This window comes from Stegastes partitus, unplaced genomic scaffold (genome assembly GCF_000690725.1).
Source record: "Stegastes partitus isolate 25-593 unplaced genomic scaffold, Stegastes_partitus-1.0.2 Scaffold1056, whole genome shotgun sequence".
Classification (NCBI taxonomy): Eukaryota; Metazoa; Chordata; class Actinopteri; family Pomacentridae; genus Stegastes; species Stegastes partitus.
The window spans coordinates 89234-113468 of NW_007578787.1; the positions used below are offsets into that span (position 1 = coordinate 89234).

The following is a 24235-nucleotide window of genomic DNA, read 5'->3' on the forward strand; positions in this document are numbered from 1 at the left end:
GGACGAGGCTGAGGAAAAACAACACCGCTGTGCTGCAATTTGTGTGTTTGTCATTGAACGTAGACGGTCTGGCCTTTTAGATTTCAATTTCCTTTTATGTGAACTCGCTGTTTGATGATTAGCACGGTCACATTTGATTCAAAGCTAATCTTAAATATATCATCAGATACCAACAGTATCTGCTTCTAATCTCCCATCTATACCCCGTCACCCCCTAACATGGTATTTCACGAAATAAAAAGGCACGCAGTAGTCCCGGCCCCAATTTTCCCATACAGAACAGTTGAAAAACGGCTTTATTCCAAATGCAGTCCTTTTGATCCGTCTACAGATTACCATAACTTACAAATTTAGACATCAAAGCTTCCAGGAACAGAAAACATTCAGTCTGTAGATAATCAATTAAATGATAAGTCACTGTGGCTGGAGGCTGTGGAGACTTGACATTTCAAATGAATCAACACACGCACACAAATATCTTGTACAGCTTTAAAATAGTAGGAAGCTCTTCTATATTACTCCACAAACGCAGGAAAATAGGCCAGGTGCAGTTTGAAACATTAGTCTGTAAAAACAAAATGACACGCCGGTTTGGCTCGAAAGGCTCTGTTTATATTATGATTCGTTAAAAATGGATTTTTGAAGGCTTTGATAGGAGCAACGATTCTGACAGTTGAAAGTGTGTGCTGACATTCATTTCGAGGATGAAAAGGTTGTTTTTTTTCCCCATTTTGCGAGTTTTTCTGGCACACGTAGTACAGCCTAAAGGAGAAATCCGCTCTAAAACACAACACTGTTTAGCAGTAACCACAGCTGCCACGTCCTTTTTTGTTGCCAAATTTCTTTAGCCTGAATAGTTACAAGAGACAGGGTTTAAAAGGAGCTGCTTCAAAATCTGTGTGAAGCAAGGACAAGTTGTTTTTTTTAAATCCACGGCACTTGTATTTTTTTTCTTTATGACACCCCCTCATGCCAACCCTTACCCACATACACACATACACGTCACTGAACTTACAAAACAAGTGACACTGATTTTACAAAACTTAATATTAAGTGAATTATAGGCCTATTCTTAAGCATTCAGAGCAACATGTCGGAACCCTAAAGTGCTATTTTTGAAGCAATGTGAAGATTTTTAAGCAGGCCGTTTTAATTAAATGTGTTTTTTTGGTCAGACCAAGGTCTTTTTCTCAAGATATGTCTTGAGCTTATTGATGCTATTGGAACATTTGGTTGTATTTCCTTGGAGATCAGGTATCCTGATTCAAGAAAGCTAGTGTCACACTACTATATATTAGCAATAACTAATACTTTACTGAATTTATTTTGGGAACATGTGTACTTTTGTACAACAGCTGTACCCAAATCCATCCGGTGCATCAAGAGTCACCAAACAAAGACCACAAATATAAAGATTAATTCCTTGTATAAATCACTGTGCTCACTCTCAACAAATTCCTAACTTCCATGGTATAAAGAATATATGTGACCCATCTGCATGAAATCAGTTGCATTGCGCTTTGGGCTGTATCCAAGACACAGCCCGAATTACATTAACACATGATGAAATATTGATTTGGGGTTTATTACTTAGATCGGTCCATTTAGTTGTTTTCTACATGTAGGTAGCATATAATATTATTGATATCGCTGTCAAATACCGTCAGCGTGCATGAGCGGTAACACCAGAAAGAAGCCGCGGAAATCACTAGTGTGCAGGAGCCGCGAGCAATGTGTCACTGCCAGCCAATCCCGTCCCGTGATTTGCGTCATGTGGTAGCAACATGCTGCTTTTGTTTACACATAATCGCCCAAGGCATTCTAACTTGTCCGTAGGTGTGAATGTGAGTGTGCTTGGTTGTCTGTCTCTAAGTGTAGCCCTGTGATAGACTGGTGACCTGTCCAGGGTGTCCCCTGCCTTTGCCCTAAGTCAGCTGGGATAGACTCCAGCCCCCCGCGACCCTAGTGAGGATTAAGCGGTGTATAGATAATGGATGGATGGCTCAAGGTGCAATTCAACTGATTTCATGCAGATGGGTCACATATGCACATAGTTCTGGAATCATGAACCATTAATGAAATCATATAAAACATCAATTTCAAAATAAGTTTTCAAAATAAAGCTCTCCATGAAAATCCATAAACATCCATAGATCGGCTTTTGCTATTCAGTCTGAATTTAGTTGAGTTGATCAGCTCAGGTTCAGACACCTCACACAGAAACATCTCCGTGAATTCCTTTGAGCTCTGTTTACATTGTCAAATGTTCCATTGCTTGTCCTGACAATCGCTTTTTCTAACTGTGCCAGAAAGACAGGCTCTTATTTCACCTATCTTTGCTATAGGGATTTTATTATTTATTAACCATCGCCTCCCTCAAAGCATTCAGCTCATGAGTAAACAAAAATAAATAAAATTTGTTGCAAAGTAACTCTGCATTGTGTGAGAGAAGCAGAGAAGGGCAGATCATAAAGCTCAGTCTGTACCTTTGAGAATAACATGGAAATACTGTTGCAATCTACCTTTATTAAAGCAATGATATAAGTAGGAAAGTGCTAATTAAACTCAAATTGTCTTATCATCACAGCACACGGACCACGGCTCATTTAGCAGGAATACTAAACACAGCATCACGAGAGCGTGTCAGACGTAGTACGGGTCATGCCCTCTCACTATCTCTCATTTATATCCCATCCTCTCCCTGCTCTGGTTGTCATGGCAGCAAGAAGTTGGATTCAAACAATGCCACTGAGGGCTGAAGCCTTTGACGAGAGGAGAGAGCCGACCGTATCTGTATGTGGTTGAAGCAAGGTGTCTCACGCTGCTTCACTTCGCTCTCCAGCTGCTGACTGACATGCATTATTGCTAACAGTGTGCCACAATCAGAATACAGCTGATGTCACTGTGTATTTCTATTCGGTGGACTCATAAATAAACCTGAATATAGTGTTCAGCGGTAAATAGGGATTGAAATTCTCCTTTTTCCTTTGTGAATATATGGTATGAAATGAATGGAAAATTATATTATTTCATCAGCGAGATTACAAACAAGTATTTTTTTCTAACAACTGATTACATGTCTCTGTATTGACACCTGCATACTTTGTCCACATGCTAAAAACACGTACTGTTGTGGGTAATCAGCAGCAAACAAATTGGCTCCCCAGAGTGGGCGAGCAGTGATGTTAGCAGACCTTCAGTGTAGTAAAAAAAATCAATAAAAGTGTTTCTTGGTATTCATGTGCATACGTGTTATCATGTTAGTTTGCTACATATACTGTACTCAATGCCCTTTTTACCCTTAATTGCATATTATTATGCAGTTTTCACACAAGAGGCACCTTAAGCAGACCCGATACATCACAATAAAATCCATTTTGTAACATAAGTTTAAAGAAAAAAACAGAACAGGCAGTAAACACAGTAACATATCAGGAAATCTATATGACAAATCTGTTCGAAAAACCGTTGCCTATACATGTCCAGTAGGCAGGGAGTGAGATTATTGAGTTAGAGCTGATCATTTTCACTTTCCTTTTTAAAATATGCGTTAATGTAGTTGCTAAATACTCTGCTACGTTGAACAGTGCAAACTTTGTAGCATATAGTGGTTTTATCAAAGATTTTTTAAATTAAAATAACTATGTTGTGGCTTGAGAATGAAGAGACTAATAATGTTGTAGGCTGCAGAACCACCACAGTAGCTGAAAGATGCTCATGTAAATAGCTATGGGGAAACTACAGAGGTGTTTCCCTGTGGGTTTGCTTCACAAATGACTCTTTTAACATTACACAGAGGTACAGCATTTTATGTATTCACCGTAAACTGATGCTGCTACGCTCTGAGCTATCTAATGGATTTGTGAAAAGTCATGGTTATGTGATAAAATTAGTCGAAGCTGTTTCAGTCATTCATTTACATTTTATCATCATGCCAGGTGCACTCGTGGGTTGCTGAATTATTAATAATAATAATCTGGGCTGAGGCTGATTTGTCTGTGTTACTGTAACAAGTCCTTATCATTTATCGTCTCATTACAGCACAATGGTCTCCTGGGAAACCTTCAGTCCTGATATTTAGGTACATGTTACTTTGGTATGTATCGCCCACCTAAACATTGCACCCACATCAATGGCAGGGCAACACCCTCTCACAGCAGATCAGTGTACCCTGGCTTACCTCAAAAACTACTCAGTAATGACTCAAGGAGCACGACCAAGAGCTCCAGGCATTTTCCCAGCCTCCAAACTCTCCACATCTCCATCTGATTAAAGCACTAGAACAAACCCAATCCACAGAGACAACCCAAAGCAACTGCCAACGTGTCTATCCATGACACTACAGGACAGCCCCAGAGGTCCTGTGTCCATGCCCCAATGGGCCAGGCCTATTAGGGTGGTACAAGAGAGACCTACACAATATTAGGCAAGCGGTTTTATTGTTGTGGCTGATTGGTTTATGTTAACAAGTGTCGCTTACCAATTATAGGAATATGCACAGCTGGGTGGTGAGCAGCAAAAACACCTCCTTTGTAAACAGCTGTGGCTAAACTTGGCTGGAGGAAACTGTTGGCAAGCAAACTGGGAAGTGGAGTGGCTGGCAAATTTACTCTCACTCATGCACATTTGTGAAATAAACACACAAAAGGAGGGAGGGTTAGCGGGCCTCTGTGTGCTGTGTGACTAATATAGTCTGGAAGGAGACTGACCAGACTGTCAATATGTTGTGGTTTCTAAACACTTGAAAGGAAAATAATTAGTCTGGGGCTACTGAAGGCTAAAGGGGGCATCTTTAGTGCTAATCCAAAACTTTCTGCAGTGTACATGAAAACATCTTCAAAGGACTTGTGTTCCCATCGGATGCAACTGACCTCCCGATGTCCAGACACTTCACTCTTCATGACCTGTCATGTTAACGCTCTGGATGTCTGTGAGTCAGTCTTAATGAACATCTTCTCTGAAGGTGTTTTACAGGACTGGCTCCATCCAGTCCTGACACCTATAGTGGAGTTGTGTACAGAGTAACCAGGAGGGAAGGCAGTTGTTTTCCATAATGAGTGCGATTTTCCTCAGCTCCTGCTCATAACTCATTACTCAGCCCAGAGGACAATTAGTGCTTGCTTATTAGCTGTAACAGGGGAAATGGCTTCATGGCTCCTTTTCCGTCATTGAAGCCCATCCACCCTGGAGAATTCTGGAAATGCATTTATCACACACAAAAAATGCTAAATCCATTTCTCCATTCACCAAAGGTGAAAACAATAAATTTGAAACAAGCTTCCGTTTTGTCTCCTGGCCATAAAATTAAACACAGCTTCTTCCCTTTACTTCACACGGAGAACAACAGCACAATGCACAGAGTGACTCATTCTGTTTGTTTGGTGTTTGTGATGCTTTGTTTCCAACAGTGGAATGGCCACTTATGGGCAATTAGTCATGCTGAGTAGGCAGAGGCTTTACCTCCATCTCGTCACTGACTAACTCTAGACAATGTATGTGTAAATGGAATAAGGTGAGTGAACAAGGCAACAGTATCGACTGGAGAGAAATATGTTGTTCATTTTAGCATAAGGAGACAGAAGAGGGTTTAACACACACATTATTGTGGGATTAAAAGCAGGAGCTTAAATCCAAAATCAATACTCTAACCCAGAGGTCTTTCGTATCTCAGGCCTTTAATACTTTGATACATGAAGTAATTACAACCAATAAAACATTTTACTAATTGTGTTCCGATGACTGAGAAGGATCTGGCTCGCTGCTGTGTGTGCAGGGTAATCATACGTGATTTTAGTCAGGAGATAATTTCCCTGCTGTTGAAAATCATGCTCTTTGTGTGTTAACACATTTACGCAAACATATTTTCAAATTACAGAAGATGTACTTATGCACAATTAAACGCTCGCACACATTACAGGCTTTTTCAAAGGTCAGACCCTTGAGCAATCAGTTAGATTAAAGGGGAATTCTGCCACTTTGCTTTGTCGTCACCCTGTAGAGCAGAGGTAAGAGGAAAGGGGCAGAAGAGGGCTTCTTTTTGCAACTAAATGAACCTTAAAATGTGTTTTTGTTGGTGACACAGATTTGGGAAAGAGGCAATCAAGGGTCAAGACATGGTTTCAACGGAGGAAGTGGTCCAGCTTGGAAAACCCTCTTTGGGAGAATCACTGCAAAGAGTAAAGTCAACAGGAGGAGGATATTACCTCTGTTACTCGGAGGACGCAGAGGCAGGCTCATACATGCAGGTCAATATATGGATCACTGAAGACCGACCTAACGTTGAGTGTCGCAGGTGCAAAAGCCGTTCCTCTTAGGTAAGTATATGTGAAGCACCTGCTGCCCTCCTGAACACAGAGATGTCACAGTGTTCCTATTACATCAGTATGATCTTGGATATTCAGAGTCACACTGATTTGATAACAGTGAAGTAGGATAGAAAGAAAAGCAGTTTTTGCTTTTAAAATTGTGGCTATACTTGTGTTGACTGGTTTTGTATTAAAATACACCTTTGCCATGTATTTAATTAGAAAGAGGAAAGTTTTAAGTAAATAAGCTTGTACAGAAAAAACAACACAATGCTATTCTGACTAACATACATTTAAAAAGCGCAGTAAATCCTCATGAGCAGGAATATTGGCAGGATCGGCTCATATTTAGCCAATTAAATTCAGTCAGTGTCACATTAAGACATTGCTCAAACTAAAAACATTTAGAAAGGCAACCATTTAAAGTCATCTGCTTTTTTCTTCTTCGCTTATTTTGGTGTCACAATGACAGAAGTTAGCAAATTTAAGGATTTCCATAGTGCTCCTAAATCAACTCATTTTGGAGTGTTGTTTTTATAGCTCATGCCACAACTCCCCTAAACTAAACTTTGTACTTTTTTGTTCTTTATTGTTACCTTTTTTGGTGTTTTTATTGATCCCATGTAGCCAAATAAAGGGTTATTATATGCTGCTATATAATATAATTATAGTGATAACTACACAACAACCAAATGGCAGGTTACATTTTGGAGGCCCCCTGGTGGCTGAGGTTTGTTCCTGCCTTGTCATTACTTGTCCAGTGGGGAGACATTTGACTGATGAGTGTTTTCCGCCAGCGTGAAGTTACAATAATAGTACAAATTGTTCTATTTCCAAATGAATGTTGTTATAGGTTTCCCAAAACAATTCATGGATCACCTCGTGCTGGCTGCTAAAATGAGGTTGTGATTCATTGACCATTTATATGGTTTTGCAGGCTGACATTTGGCTGAAGGATGAGATCATATGGTGTGCAGTGAAGCCCTCAGAGGAAAGGAACCTCAAATGCCAACACTGAGACCTGGAACCATAGTGTAATCTACTTCCAAGCACACAAAGACACTGAATGTCACAGCAGACAAACGCCCACATGCATGCACATGTGTGCACACATGAAACACTGAAACTCCAGCATGTGACATGGATGGAGGGCCCAGAATCCTTTGCACTTCTAAGTTACTTCACTCCAGCAATCACAACTCCCCGGCAGGCACTGAGAACTCCCATGCTGAGAAAATCTATCACATATTGTTGATTGGTGTTAAGGCCTGACTTGATGATTGCATTTTCACATGGTCGCTACAGAAGACACTTGACTGCATGAATATTCCTTCTGTTCCCACCTGTGGGTTTATTGGATTATGAAAGCATGTAAGTGCACATAGCAACAAGCTAAATCCTCAGGACTCAAATGGCAACCATATAAAACATTCTTATAGGCAACAAAACTAAGAGATCCTTTTTAAAATTTTTGTTCACCTCAGACTTGTGGATTTAAATGCTGGGTCATATGGCAAGTGACTCAGCAGAGCAGAGCATAAAGCACCCACACTAGTATTACTGGAGCAGGGAGCCTTTAATAGGCTTTTTATATGTGACCGGCAGCCTTAAGGTTGCAGAAATGTGCTTGTGACCGAAAGGATTGCTGACGTGAAACCTTAGCGTGACCTCTAGCTCCTTGCTGGAGCTGCTTAGTGACCCACAATACAAGACTGTACAGGGAGTCTCCGTGCTCCATCCTCCCTCCGTCTCTCTTCTGACTCTAATTCACCTGATTAACATCCGTGATGTGCATACTAACTTGCTTTTGCATTACCATCGCAGGATAATTGCAATGTATGTTACGCAGCGAGTTAAGTATGCTGCTGAACTCTATGCAGGGTCGCACAATTTACTACCCCTGCCTTGTCTTTGTTGTAGTATAGCACCATTAGCCCATTTAGATATATTTCTTAGATATGTTTGTTTCCCCTGCTATAATTAAAGCTTGCAGACAAGGCAAGTAAAACTGCAGTTTAACAAGCCAGACATGTGTTATTTCAATCTCCAAGCAATAAGCGCTGAACCATAATAAGCACACTCGTCTTTAAGTGCACCGCTGAACATCAGCTGTGCGCTCGTATTTGCTCTAGTTAAAGATTTGAATAATCCCCACCTGTGACCTTCAACATGTAATTGCAAGTCTGGAGTTTAAAAGAAAAGAATACTGTTACCTGTAAGGTCAAGGTTAATCATAGTTTCACAGTAAAACTATGCAGATGGTGATTTGGTAATTTTTTTACTACTTTCAGATGGACTAAAGTATAAAGCAGCCCTTTACTGGTTGAAAAACTCCGACTTCTTAAGCCACAGGACTGTCTGAAAAATACATTCAGAGCTGGAACTTGGTCATTTTTATCGCTCATGAAACGTCACAGTTTGGGAGATATTTGGTTTTCAAATGTTAATGGAGGGGTATCAAGCGTGTCTCGGGTTTTGTTTGAAATTTATGGCCCATATAGCTGCTGGTGTGTGGATTAGAGGCTCAGAGATGACAATGAACATAGAAGCCCATCCTGATGCAACTTATCTTTACCCGTGTGTAACACTTTATGCTGCGTGACTACACAAAAATCATGTACTGTGTGCAATCTGGACTTAAATATTTACAGTCCATTTTGTGTTTGTATTATCCGAGTACACTGAAACTCTGACATAAATCAAATACCTACGACTAAGGAGAGACTTGCCACTGCAGAAACATAAGGTCTGATAGAAACTCTGTTGTATGTAGATGAAGGTTTCCAGCACACAAGTCTATAATGACCCGTGTTTTTGTTCCTGAAAATAGGATCTAATATTTATGACTTTGAACAGGCAGAATCTGTTGTAATTGCAACATTAGGCAAGCTCTTTGTTTTGCAAAAATGTACCATGTAGGGCAGGGCCTGAAAGTTTTTGCAATGCCCCAGTGTCAGCACTTTTTAAGGCAGCGCACTAATAAATAGAACAGACAGCCAGGTTTTTTCTGCTCTGATCTGCATCAGATCTGGTGCTTTGCCAGACTGCGACTCAGTACTTAGGAAATAACTTCACTGCTTTTATTTTCTATAATTTCTCCATGATTTATGCAAAATTATGTATAGTAGGTTATACTTTTATTTTTCTGTGATGCATTGGAGAATGTATCATAGCCTTACAGCACAGTTAAAACTTAACATAATTTCTCATTTCAGTCAGGCTTCAGGGCTCGCTATAGCCCAGAATCTGCTCTATATAAGGTTTCCAACGACTTGCTGCTGTCTTTAGGCTCTACTAACTGTGCCATTTTAACTCTGTTAGATCTCCGCACAGCTTTTTGCTATAATCGACCACTGCATTATGTTAAACTGTCTGAAGGTCCCAGCTGGCATCCAGGACACTGTGCTGACGCAGTTTGTCTCCACCTTAGCTCCTTTCCTGTCCAAACTGGGAGACAGTCTTACTCTTCTGGGGCCACTTGTGGAGTATCTCAAGGTTCCATCTTGGGGCCCTTTTGATTTTCCTAATGTATACTCCCCTTAGGCTTCACCCTCTACGAAAATAAAGTCACCTTCCACTGTAAAGTACACAACTCCACCTCCATCACATCCATCCTAATCAGACAAGATGCTGGAGCTGCATTCAGCTAAATGACCATAAGACAGGACGGATTTTGTTTTGTGTCTCCAACACCACAATAACTACCATCGGAAACTCAGGGCCACCAATAAAGAACCTACATGCCCATGCCAGGAGTCTTGTCCTCATATTTTAAACGCAACTCTGTGGTAAAAGGATGCTACTGTCAACAGAGTAGCATTCAAATCAAATGCTTCTCCTCCATTGACAATCTTAAGAAAAATCTCAACATACATGTTTTAAATGGTTTTTGGTTTCTCTTGTTGATCTTCATATTTTTGCATTTTATATTTATTTTATTGTAGAAAACTAACAATAAAAGCTTCCTGCTGATATCTTGTTTTGCCTTGTTTTAGTATTTTACATTATTTTATGTTTTACAAATTGATCTTAATAGTCTTTATCCTGGCTTGGGTAATGCTCATTATGCTGTTGCTGCCTGTTTGATAGCATGTAAAGCATTTTGGTCAGCTCAGGTAGTTTTAATCAAGCTATTTAAATCCTTAATTCTTCAGATCTGAAGGTGATCCTTGAATAAGAGCTAAAATAAAATTTTCAAGAACCTAAAAGAAAAGCTTTTCCCTGAATCTCCTGAGATCACCATGACCTGGATGACTAAGAATCCAAACAGACTTCGTGCTATATTTTTAAAAGATCACTACACTAGTGAAGCTATGATTTGAACCATCAGACGGGGGATGCTGGATTAATTGGGATGTTTTCTCTATCTCTCTCTGAGGTTAATTGCACAATGAATGGCTTTGTGAATGAAGCAGTCAGCCAAACACAGCGCCTCCTCCTCCCCCTGCTCCTCCCCCTTCCTCCTGCAGGAGCAGCAGTGCCAAATTGGAGCGCAGGATGCCCAGGTGCCAGCAGAAAAAAAAAAAGAAGAAAGAAAAGGATTTCATATCAGATCAGCCAAGCACGGAAACAGAGTCTCCAAAATCCCTCCACCTCACAGCCTCCATCCTCCCCCCCCAACCCCGAGTGCGAGCCCTGCACCGTGTCACCATGAATACAGGAAGAATCAAGATTGGGTGCCAATCCCTCACCTCGCTCGCCGTGCGTCCTCCTCCCTCCTCCTCCTCCTCCTCCTCCTTCCTTCGTGTAATACAAACCTCGTGATCACCCATTCAGCGGTGCCTGCGTTTTGCTGCTTTGGGGGGAAAAAATAATAAGCCGACTAGCCGAGGGGCAGGCAAGGGGGAAAAAAAGTATCTGGGAGAGAGGGGAGACAGGTGTCGCGGAAGTTTACACTTGCAGAGGCGCATCCTTCCGCGTCTTTTTTTTTTTATTTGAATTTATTTTTTTTGCCATTCTGTGGAATAACGTGAAAGAGACTGTGACTGGCGGTCATTCGGCTCCCACTGATCCTGTGTAAGTGATTCTCCACATCAACTCACTGCGAATAGGTGAACGTTAGCCCTGTTAGAATGAAATGAAGATGAGCCCTCATGTGTCAGGTGCTTTTTTTTTGGGATGTGTGATTTTTTGCAGGCTCGGTGCGTCCTTACCTTCAAACAACAAAACAAGAAAAAAAAAAAAACCCAACACGCTGCCTGAATCAGTGGAAGGTGCTAAAGCTGGCATTTGTCACCGCAGGATTTTCTGCACAGATGTTATCATACAGTCACAGCTAGCGTGGCAGTCTGAGTGAGAAGCATCGGTGCTGCTTTCAAATGAGAAGAATGCGGTATTTTTTTTTTTTTTTTACGCGTGCAAGGTGAATACGGTCCAGAGCGCACAACTAAAGAGGTGCAGGATGTGCCTCATGTTTTATGAATAAAATAAGCTTTTTCTCTCATTGATTGCCATGAAACATAAAGTCATGTTTTGTCTCAGAGGCATTGTGACCGAATAAAACTTTAAACCGCAGGAATGCAAGCTGAAAATCCTTACTTGGCAGTCAAGTGATCTCAGTGCAGGTTCATTCTGTTGTTGTGCTGCTTTGTGTTGTTGATTGTCACCTGTTGACGCCTTGTGTGACACCCAGGACACGTTGCATTAATTAGACTGCTATTCTTAGTCATTCATTCAAGGAATATTGAGATCCACACAGCCAGGATTAGTCCCACAAGCCCCCCCACATTGTCAAGTGTTCATTGTTAGTCACGTGCACGATTGTGCTCAGGCAGATTCAATCAGCATCTGTTTTTAACACTTCAGGTCAAAATCTGTCTGTATGCATGCATGTGCGAGAGCCTGTTTTCGCACATGAAGCTGCAGCGGTCTCACCGTGGAAGCCTCTCCCCCCCCCCTGTCCTGCTCTGCATAAAGTGGTAATTGGCCAGGTAGTGATGGATGTGACACAGCAGGTAGATGTCAAACAGTGACAAATGTTCAAGGGCTCCCCCCTCATGCTGAGTCTCTGGTGAGGATTTGAATTCCCCCCTCTGTCTAACACTTGGGCTAGGTAGGAGATGTTGAGGCATAACCTAAGCTTTGTTTAAGGTGGCAACAGTCTTATCCACAGTGTTGGTGTGGAAAGTGACCGCGATGGCCTTTTTAACCAATATGTTCCATCTATAGTAGCTCGTACTTGCGTACACGACTGTTGTGGAGCGACTGCAGGTGCAAAACAGGCCAAGGTTTTCAGAAATTCCTATGTTAAGGTGATGTTTTGTGTTATTTTCCTGCATATTTGGCAGCTTGGTAGGTATTTAGTGGCACTTTACTTGTGCATCATGCAAAATAGCTATATAATAGGTGTGTTTACAGCATTCACTTTGAATTGCCATTAGTTGGAAACTCCATGTGCTACGTTATGATGGCTTTGTTCTATTCAAGTGTCCCAGTAAGCCGTAGCAGTGTGACAGTGGGGCAGCACACACCTGGACACTGAAGCAAGTAAACAGAATTTGGCCATACTTAGTTTTAGTGCTTCATCTATTGTGGTGTGTCGTCTGCGAAAGAGGCCTGGTAGCAGTAGAAATGATACAAAGGTTAGCTGTGATGTTATTGTGATTTGTGGATGTTGCCACATTCACTGCACCCTGAGTTCATTCAGTGTTTCACTACTGGCGCCAACACTTGCCAAGGGTATAGATTCTGTTTTTTATGATACTTTTAAACCGTTTGTGGTTCAGGCCTAGTCCACATGCACACGGTTGTTCTTTAAAGCTGTGTTTTCTCCGTCCATATGAAACCACATTGTGTCAAGCGCATGTCATGACAACAGGTGGTTGTATTGTCGGACAAAAGCCTGCCATTCCTTCATGCATTTCACGTTTCTCTCTCTTCCTGTTCAGCTATCTGTTGGATGCCTTTTTTAAAACCATGGGAAACAACAAGCTTTGAGCTAGCAAGCTACCACACTGAACATTTTAAGTTTTGTCAAAGGTTTGGATCACCCAATAAGGCAGCCCTGTTAGTTTTTGTTTTTAAGTGAGTTAACCATTTTAATGATGATGCTCTCCTCCCTGCATGCAGGTTTTACCAAAACGGTTCTCCCATCAATATTTTGAGGTGATTAGCACCCCACAATATGATTGCGATTACTTTAAAAAGTGTTTCCCCTCTGAAGCGGAATAATAGTGAAGTACAGCCACACCACACTCCACAGCAGAATGGTTCAGCTATGTAAGAGCAGTGATGATATAACTTTAACCGTAAAGCCATGTTGCCCAGCTAGAAGCCTGACAAAAACTGATTTAAGTTTAAAGTAGGCAACCAACAGGCAATTAATTATTCTGTTCATTATTATAGTGGAAGAGTAACTGTACATTTATATGTAAACATATAAAAAGTCATGTTTTCAAGGTTAGCACCAGCACTATTTTGGCTCTGTCTGCCGTAGCAAAAAAAATTGCCTAATTAGGCATGCTTTGACATCACAAGCCAGCAATTTCATCCTACCTGTTTTCACATGGACAGTGCAACTGGAATATCTAAATATCTTTTCCCTGGGAGAAGGTTTTCAAAAGCTTAGTTTTCCGTGGCCTCAAACTGCCCTTTTAAGTGGACAAAAGACCATAATGCACAGAAAACACAACATTTTCAATGATACTAGTGAGTGTACGTGTGCACTGGGCGTGTGTTAAAATAAGGTTCAGCTGCAATATGTTGCACAAATCATTACTCCTCATTCATTGCAACCATAGCTGAGTTGTTTTAATTGTAAGGAGCAGCGTTGTACCACATAAAAAGTGATAGAAAATGTTGATAAATACAATATCAGGTAACATTTTATGTACTTGCAGATTTTTTTTCAAGCATCTCTTACGATTTTCCAGATTCACTTGCAGAAGATTATAGTATTTTTAGGCACTCAGAGTGCTCTTAAGGATGTTACAAATGAATGATGTTCTTTGGTTGATTGTTGTTCTCCTAAATTCGTCACTGATGACAGGTCTGTTCAGGCGCTGCGCTTCTTGCTGTACAGTCCTTCAGCTGGAGGAGCAGTTGGACAAATTAAAACTTTGAGTTGGCACTCAGCATACTGCATCCATTGTAAACTGAAAAGCTTATCTATAGTCCCACAATTCTTGGTGCTTCTCTTTTCTCTTTGTTAGCGACTCTGGATGTCATCTTGACAAATAGTGGTCATGTCTTAGGAAGCGCCTTGAACACCTTTGCTCCGGCTGTCATGCGGCTGGTAGAAGATAAATGACCAAGAAGACAAAGTGAGGCCATCACACAGAAAAACAAAACTTGTTTTATTTTAAGTATTTGCAGTGAGCTATTCCTCCAGTTCAACTTCCCCTCCTATAAATGCATTGCACACACTGTTAAAATTGCAGATCTGCAAAGTCAGCTCACTTTAATCACCTTCAGTCCAAACTAGTCATTTGAACCAAGTCGTTCTCAATCTCTTTCCCTCTGGCTGTGACAAAAAGCTGATCCAACGGAGAGTGTCTAAAACAAGCAGTTCATTTAGCGCTTGGCTGCACCTGCCCTTTTAGTGCTCCAACAGGGCCTTGTCCTCAGCTCGCCCATCCTCTGCTCCCCTCTCCGAGGTGACAGACAGCAGCAGCAGAGACCAGTGCTCTGCAACACGGTGTGGGACGAGCCGGTTTTATGTGTATTCCAGTGTATTCGGGATGATTTAGTATCTGTGTGCCTACAGTTTCATTAAAGACGTGATTGATTGATGCACATGGTGTGTCCTTTGGGGGAAAATACTGGGTTGTGTTCACTCTCCTGAGGGATGCATCAGTGTGACCTATTTTCCCTCCCAAGTCAATCTCCCTCTCACTCTTCACTGAGTGGTGTCAGCCTGAACGTGTTGCTCTTGTAATCTGACAGTCTCACACTGGTACACGTCATTGTTGTGCCAGTCAAAATGTGACACTAGTGACCAAACTTGTATTTATATTTTGGACCAGAAACAGAAAATGAGTGGTTGCAGCTATAACAATCATGAGTCTACAAAAACAAAAGGAGACTTACATACTGAGGACAATTTCATAGAAAGGTGTTAAAATGCATGAATAAAATCCTTTGTGGTGATTCTATTTTAATATTTTATTTGCCAAAGCCATGATCTTCCCCTAAACACAAGGGAAAAGTATTTCAGAAAATATTAGAACATAAGAATTTCAAAAACGTCAGCAGTGAACATTTTAGAGGTATTTCATAGTTTTCCAATATTGTTGTTCTTATCTGGCAATAGAGGTGTATATATTTAATGTATGGAGACCTGCTCATTTACAGATATAGTATACTGTGGTGGAAGAAGTATTCAGAACCTTAAGTAAAAATACTATTATCACAGTAAAAATACTCTGGTACAAGTAAAAGTCCTGCATTTAAAGTGTCACTTATGTAAAAATATGCCAGTATAATTAGGAAATGTACTTAAAGAATTAAAAATAAAAGTACTCAGTGAAGATAAATTACTCTTGTGGGTGATATTCTATTATATATTATATCATTTGAATTATTATTAGTGATGTATTAGTGTAAACGTGGCATTTTACTGTCGTATTTGTTAGAGTTGGAGCTCATTATGAGCTTTTTATTTTTATTTTTATTTTTTTTTAGAGGACTGCAACAAATATTTAATTTCACTATGGATTAATCTGTTGATTATTTTATTTTAAGAAACTGATTCGTTATTTGGTTTGTAAAAACGTTAAAATGGTAAGATATGTGATCACAATTACACAGAGCACAAAGTTTACAAGGGTTGTTTTGTCCAACCAACAGTCCAGCCCTTAAAATTATTTTAAAAAATCATTAAAATCATTTGAACAAATAAAAAGAAAAGCACTAAACCTTTACATCTGTGACGCTGGTACAAAACAGACTGAAATGATGAGCATTGTTGCAAATTAATTGACTGTCAGTCAGCTACTGGACTGATTCACTCGTCATTTGTGTTGTATAAAATGAAAAGAAATTACACATCATATAAACCTTTTATATGTTGTAGATGCAAAAATCCTAATTTGTGAAGTGACTAAAGCTGTCAGATGAATGAAGTGAAAAAAAAGTACAACAGGACCCTCTGAAATACAGTGGAGTGGAAGTAGAAAGTGTCATGAAGAGAGAAGACTTAAAGAACAGGTAGCTCAAGTTTGTACTTAGTATAATAATTGAGTAAAAGTACTTAGTCACATCCCAAGACTGAAAAAGACAGCTTGAGCCCCAGTGAGATAAAGGTACACAGGTACCAAGTTAGTCTTCAGTTCAGCTGACAGCCTGTCTTCACTGTAAGACTGAGCAGACTGGTGAAGCAGTGAACCACTGAGGCAGCTTCCTCTCAGTGTCTGTTAAAGGATCTTTCTGCTGGAATAGCCCACACTCTTCACACCGTGCACAGAGTGATAGCTCATTTGCGCCATTGTTGAGTGTGTGTTAGTGATGCAGTGGGGTGGTGACACTGCACCATCCAGGAAGCGTACATTTGTGACGTAATGTGCATGTGTGTGTGCGTGTGTGCACAAACTGCCACAAGTGAAAATGGATTGGCTGTGTGTACAGTGTCTATTGCTGCCCCACAAAGGCTTCAGATGCAGACACTCTCACACATAAATGATACTCCATCCCCGTCCTTGACACCACTCACTATAAAAAGAAGGCCTGAATAATTACCTTCCCTCGTGGCTATACAATAATGGCTGTGCAGTCATGGTGCATTCATCTCTTCTATACATTAGGAGAGTAACAGGGAATGAAGAGAGATTTGTTAGACTAGCCGGCCATAGCCAAAGCTGATAGGTTGACATTCCAGCTGATTTAAGAGTGAGAGTCTGTTCTTCGCCTTTTCATTTTTTCGAGGCTTTGCAGAGCTTTAAATATGAAACAAGGTGTATTTCTATAGTTGGTTTTATTCCCATTAGGATGACATTGGAGACAAGTGTTATTCTAAATCTTTAAACTGAAAAGAATAATTGTGAGAAGTGGGCTTATTCACTGCCTTGCCATGGATCAGGAGGTATATTGATACCACTCTCATGTCTGTCTGCTAATTGTAAGACTACATCAGGCAGCTGCTTGCCTTAGCAATAAGAATGGCAACTGGGGGAAATGAATGACCCAGTACACATAGTATTTGTTGAACAAATGAGATGTGATGCATGATATCCCGTTGTTTTCGGTCTTTACCAAGCTACTTGGATGTGACTGTCCTTAAAGTCCCTCTCCAGTTATTGATTAAACTCCTAAAAGCTCTATGTATCACATTTAGATTTTTTGTCCATGCCTTTAAATCCCATAGATAGAATTATGAGGCTTCACAATTCTTTCCCCTCCTGCCTCTCGCTGCAGCTCGATCACACCAGCTCACCAATTCTGCGCCACACAATGTTAAGTTGTAATATTGGAGTTATTCAGCCATGTATGTTCAAGCCAGAAACTGATTCTACAGAAGTAAATATGGAAAGCTCCGCCCCGCAAGTTGTCAGGATTGGTTCCTGTCTGCAGGGGTCTATCAGGGTTTATATGATGTAATATTCGTCATATAGCCAAATGTGCAAAGGGTCTGCGTTGACCCCTCTGCAGACGTTAATGTGCAAATAGGCCATAGTTTGTGACCGTGCAGACGGTCTACACTGCAAGTGCACCAGTTGTGTATGTGCCAGGAAAACAAATGACGCTTAAAACAAATGCTTGTTTAGAGCAGAGGCCTTGTGAGGAGATTTGTCCGCCGCCCATACCTTTTATAATGCACCATTAAAAGGCTTGTAATTGAAGTAGTTGCTGCCAAACTTTGGAGGTGCTTTGATTTGTACATGCTTTCCATCAGCAGTGCCCAAACACAGTGGGTAGTTCTAAATTCATTAATTCTGCCCACTGTGCTTGGCACACCTCAGGAATAATCATTGACACATTGCGACAGCTGAATCTATGAACAGCTGCTGTATCCTGTAAGAACAGCAAAGTCACAGCGAGCCTTTCAGAAACTCCCATAGGAGATGTGTTTGGATTTTTGTTTTTCGATGTGATGGTAAATGCAACCAGTAGCCGGCTGACATATACCGATTGTAGTTTGAATAGAATCAAATGCATCTCTACTGTCCACTTTCAGAGTCCACAAATGTCATGCAGCAACAATAGATTGACTTTTAGGCTTGTTACGCATGAAACCCCGACTGTCTGAATCCCATGTTGTTGAAACTGCCACTGGTACACTGCAGCTTCAAGGTGGAAATGATCAGCCATGCTGTTGACTGCTTATTTCACTCATGATTGCACATTAAAAAAGGAATACTTTATTTTCATCGGAGGGGGTTTGTGAGATGTTAGATTTCACACCAAAAGAGCATATTTTTTATTGCTATTGCTGAATGGGGATAGAAGGTTGTTGGTTGGGATGCACAGGATACTGCATGTTTTACTGAAATGCAATGTAAATAATTTCAAAATACATTTGTGCCAATTCTGGTTCAGCTAATATAAACAAATCCGTTGCCTGTGACATACAGACTCTCCTAAATGTGTCAAAAGTAAAAGACCACCCACACAGTGCAACAAAATGTGATTTAGCGAGGATTAAAACTATATTTAAAGATGAAAGGACTGGAGGTGTCAGACTGCCGTATTTTGTTTTCCAAGTACATGTTCAAAATGTGTGAGCAAATGCTGGCATGCGTGTTTGTACGCCTTAACATGGCTGAGCGTATATTTTAGCATTTTGTGTGTGTAATGTGATTCCGTCAGACTGGCAAACCTTTGCAGAGGCGAAGGGCAAGGCCTCTTATCACAGCGGCTGAATGGTGAGCGTCAGTGAATGGCATTGTGGCAGTCTGTATTTACACTGTTTGATACCAGATTTCTGTGGCTGAGAGATTTTGCAGCTTTTTTTCCACCATAGCTGAGAATGTGAAAAAAAAAAAAAAAAAGCTCTTTCTCACACTTGAATGTGTGTGTATGTGTCTGTGTGTTTGCATTTGCCCTTGTGGATTACATTCTACATTCCCACTGATACAAATGACTCATAAACACATCTGATGTAAGAATGAAATGAAATCATAACTGTCCCTCAGGTTTTCTGAAGGTCTTTTTAATCGAATGATAACCACGCTTCTCTTTTAGGCAAATGAGCTAAAGCTTTTTTGTTTTTACTATGAAAATGTTCGTATTAGTTTAGAGTAAATGGACCTGATTGTGACCGTCTAAATACAAAGATCACAGAGTTAAAACGTTTCCTATTGGTGCATGTAAACCAAGGATCACTAGCTCAGTTTTGTTTTTGGTTATTAAAATTTAAAATGGAACAGGGGTGGGGTGAGAAACTGGGTTGAGACGGGGGAAAATGAACTGGAGGAATGACTAATAAGCTGAACGAGAGGAGAGATGCTCTGTCGATGAAGCTATTGGCCCAATAATAGAACGGACATAATTGTCTGGCCTTCTGAGTCATCATTGCTCTCCACTGCCAGTGCTCTCCCATCTTGTTTAGACACTGCCGTTAATGGACCTTCTCCTCCCGTCCTTCTCCCCATCTGTCTTTGCTTCTCTCTTACTCCTGTCATCCCTCTGTTTTATTTTTGAGGACCGCCCCCTCTGTCTCGCCTCTCCGTCATCCTTTCTTTACTCCCTCCTCTCTCTCTGAATTTACTTATGTCCACCTCACCCCATGCATAATAAGTGTCAGGCTTGTGTTAAATTGAATTTAGTTAGAAACTGAAAACAGACCAGCATCATTAAAGAAAGAATCCATTTACTGGACACATATATTAGACTGTAGTCTGACTCACTGGATGTAGACTGCAAGGATAAGTCTGCCATTGACCACGTATCACAAGCAACACTCTCCTCCCTTTCCCGTTGTCCATGTCCGCTTCACAATGGAAAGCAACCTACTACATTGCGGATCGTGCAGTAAGACAGCAGTTTCTTTCAGCTAATTAGCCATTTTATTGATAGTGGTTGCCTCTCCCTCTGCATGCAAATGTTCCAGCCGAGACAGTTCCCCCTATCGCTGTTTTGACAGGGACAACACTGCTTAATGATACTGAGGTGCAACCACACCACTGGGCACAGTTCTGTGTCAGTGCAAGAGGATCGTCTGGCTATGTGAGACTATTTAGACAGTAATCTGAAGTGCAGTCCAAAGGTTGACTAACAGGAAATCAAATGATTCTAAATACACTAATAGGTTGTAGCTGTATATTGTGTTTCAATCTGTGTATGTAATGTTTTTTACACTACAGCAAAGGCCTACTGTGCCACATATCAGAAAAGATCACCTCATCTTCAAAACAAACAAAAAAAAAAAGTACCTCCAAGTTTTGCGCTTGTCCTGGAACTAACATTTGTTGTTGTGTAGCTGCAATGTTTGCTGACAGTTGACAGACTTTTCACAGCTAAAATGCAAAAATAGAATCTTATCTCTTAGAGGCCAAATAGGTGCAAAGATGTCATTTGAAAGTACCTGATTAGGAAAGTGAAGCAAGTGTACAATCTGCAGTTTGTGATGCTATTGAAATGTATTGCATTTGACACTTCTTTTCCTTCCTTTTTGTTTTTAGCCTTTGTTGGTTGCTAACCTAGATGCAATCATCAGGTCTAACTAATTCCCTAAAATGTCTACAAAAATAATGACATTTCAATTTAGGTGTTATATTTTGTGTCTTATGCTAATTAATGACGCAATCAGAAGGTGAACACTACCAACCAATCATCGCTATCTGATTTGAGATCAGTATAACAGCGAACATCAGCATAGCATCATCACAGGTGGCATGCTGGCATGATTGTATCACCATTTAGCTCAAAACGTCACTCTGCCTGAATACATGGCATCTTTCTAATGCCAGAACTCGAGGCGGGGACAAGGGTCAAAAACATTTACAGGAAGAGCTCCCTAATCAGCCGTTCTGTTTCCATAGTGGTGCAGGATTCACCAGAATTGCAAGGTGATATAATAATTTTGTTTATACCAGGCCAGAACACTTATATTGAACACTGACCATGTGTTTTATGACTATTTGCAGAACTGTTGTATTGGACAGTTTTGTTCTTTGTCAGGTGGGCTTCAGGAATTGATACCCAAGTGTACATGCAGGTCACGTTTTAATGAGCACCTCCCACTGTCTTTAAGGCGTCTGAGAGGGCAGTTGGCTGATGTGTGAGGCTTATCAACTCATCGGGGTCTTTCAGGCTATAAAAACTTCCACATGTGTTCACTTTCTCTCTCTTCCATCCGCCTCCACATTGACATCCGCACTCCTTTGTCGTTTTGTCTAAGTTTAGTTTTAGTTAATTTCATCTGATTTTAGTAAATCTCTTACATCTATGCCCTACTTTTCTTTGAGCTTGTTTTGACCTTGGCTACAGTTTCATAGTATGAAACATCCAGTGACCACACAAATAATGTCAGAACATTTTGAATATATTTACTTTGACAAAGTATAGGCTATTTGAGTTAACAATTTTCACACTGTGTAAACTAAATGTATTTTTTTTTCCTCTGGGGCTAAGTCAAGTATAATTATGGATAACACGGAACATTAAAAGAAAAATCTTTCCAGGCGCAACACTTTTTCAATTTTCAGCTGCACAGAGATGGAAGTTCATCCTGCAGGCAAACAACTGATGCCACGAATTTCGTTCACTAGTCATAAAAGAAAAACCTGTAGAATAATTTGCATGGTGCCTTTTCAGTGGACCTTTGTATAAGCTGTGTCAGAGACCTATTGATGTTAGCTAATAGAGACTAATGCAAGTCATAAAATAATGAATTCCTTTCAGACGTTCTGACAGAGTCAGACGTATTGTTGTTTAGCTCAAAAGCAGTGAATTGATTCTGCAAATGCACAAAACACATTTTTATTTCTCTATCTGCTTCCCTTCCCTCAGGGTTTTCCCAGCCTCGGCCCCCAGAGCAGCGGTGCCTGTGCCTCTCCTCCTCCTTTCTGTGACCATCAGCAGCAGCTCAGCGTGGCGAGGGCAGGAACAATGGGCCGGAAGCTGGACCTGTCGGGCCTAACGGACGACGAGGCGGAGCACGTCCTGAAAGTGGTCCAGCGGGACATGAAGCTGCGAAAAAAGGAGGAGGAGAGGCTGAGGTGAGATGGGAATTCTACTCCAGTGCTTTTTTTTTCAAGTATTTTGGCACAATTGACACATACATGGTGATTTGAGAGGAGCTGATAAGGAGAGATGTCATCCGCCTGTGAGCAGAGATTACCAGATGTAGCTGTGTACAGCTGGCCCAGCTGACAATGGCATTCACCGTGTATTGAATCCACGGTTAGAAAGTCCTTACCCAATGTTTTTCTTTACATTTCATGCATAAGGGAAATATTCTAAAAATACAAATACCTTTGGGGGGGAAAAAAAAAAACCGAAAATCAATGCCAAGGTACGGAAACGGTTGCAAGGAATAATCAAACAAAACCTAACAAACGGAAATAGGCACAGCAGGTACTGTATGTAAAGGGTCACATTTCTCCAGAAACCAAAGCAGTGTGCATGGACCTTTGTTGAGCCAGATGCATGACATTTAAAAAGTTTTGAAGGTGCTGCCTTTTGTAAGCCCCTCCAGAGCAAAAATACAGGAACAGAAATGTAAGGAGTAGATGAAACTGTGTGTTTATCTGCTATAACGGAAGCTGCAGATGTTGCTTTCTACAGTTAAGACTTTGTGTTAACCACGGGGCATGTCATTATCTAACAACATTATTTTGTGAGTATGCTGGTTGTTTTAAAAAAAAAAAAAAAAATACTTGTTCAGGACTGGAGCATCCACCCTGGGAGCAAAGATACTAGTAAAAAAAAAAAAAAAAAAAATACTTGTTCAGGACTGGAGCATCCACCCTGGGAGCAAAGATACTAGTATCAGATTTTATAATAACTGTGAAGGATATTTATTTTTTGTATGGGATGTGTAGCTTTAGCCTCGAGTCTTCGAGCATTATATCATAAATGTAGGCATCATTGCATCTTTAAGCCTCATTTTTACAAGATTCTGGATTTAAATTGAATGAGCTGGAAATATTTAGATGCCATCAAGATGGAGATGGAGATTTCAGTCCACTCATGCTATGTGTCTCCAGTCATTCCCTATTTATAGTGCACTATATTTACTGTCTGGCATTTGTTTGAGTGCCTCGGTTCTGATTGTGTAAACGTATCCACTCTATAGGATTCTCAAAAATGAGAGGAATACTTTTGGACACGAGAGTTTCAGTGTTTGCATTAGCTTATACTGCAATAAAACACTCTTCAAGATACGTGTTTGTCTTGCGAAATATTCTAGCTGCAAGTCCAGCAACAATTATTATGACATACATCTTGATACATTTAAAGTCAGGCCTTAAATAAGACAGCCAGGCATTTTTGTCTGTAAAAACTTTATTTATAGTACAGTTTTGGTTGCCATTTCCACAATATTGTTTTTACTTAACAGGCAGACTGGATTGCAACATCTGTTTGAAATATGACAGAATGGTCTTTGTTCAAAACGGTTCCTAAAGTGGAATCTTCCACTGCACTTATTTCATGATATATGTGCAGCTGAGGCGGGAGACAGTATAGTTTTGGGATGTCTATTCATCCGTTTGTACAGTTATATTTGGAATACCTTTTGTGATTATTTTCAAATCTGGCACAAACGTCCACTTGGACTCAAATATAAACTGATTAGATTTTGGTGGTCAAAGTTTAAAGGCAACAAAGACTTTGTGGCCAAAACTCAAGAATTCAGTTATGACAAAAGTTCACACATCTTAATAGGATAAAATGACATTTTTCAACCCAGAAGGTCAAAGGTCAACTTAACAAGTCTCCTTTTCTGGCCATTATTAAATGCCATAACACAGGTAGAGAAGATCAGATTGTGACTAGAGTTCACATTTAGGTAGATACTGAGTTGGTGACTCTTGAATGCCTACCTTAAAACT

At 40.5% G+C, this 24235-nt stretch overlaps 1 protein-coding gene across 1 annotated transcript in view; it reads left to right on the top strand.

Annotated features, from left to right (window-relative positions):
- The first annotated feature begins 22289 nt into the window (after positions 1-22289).
- Positions 22290-24235, top strand: part of myripb (myosin VIIA and Rab interacting protein b) — a 111653-nt gene continuing 109707 nt past the window's right edge. Inside the window, exon 1 of the mRNA XM_008295535.1 lies at positions 22290-22399. Coding sequence (XP_008293757.1) covers positions 22290-22399 — 110 coding nt within the window. The remainder of the gene's footprint in view (positions 22400-24235) is intronic.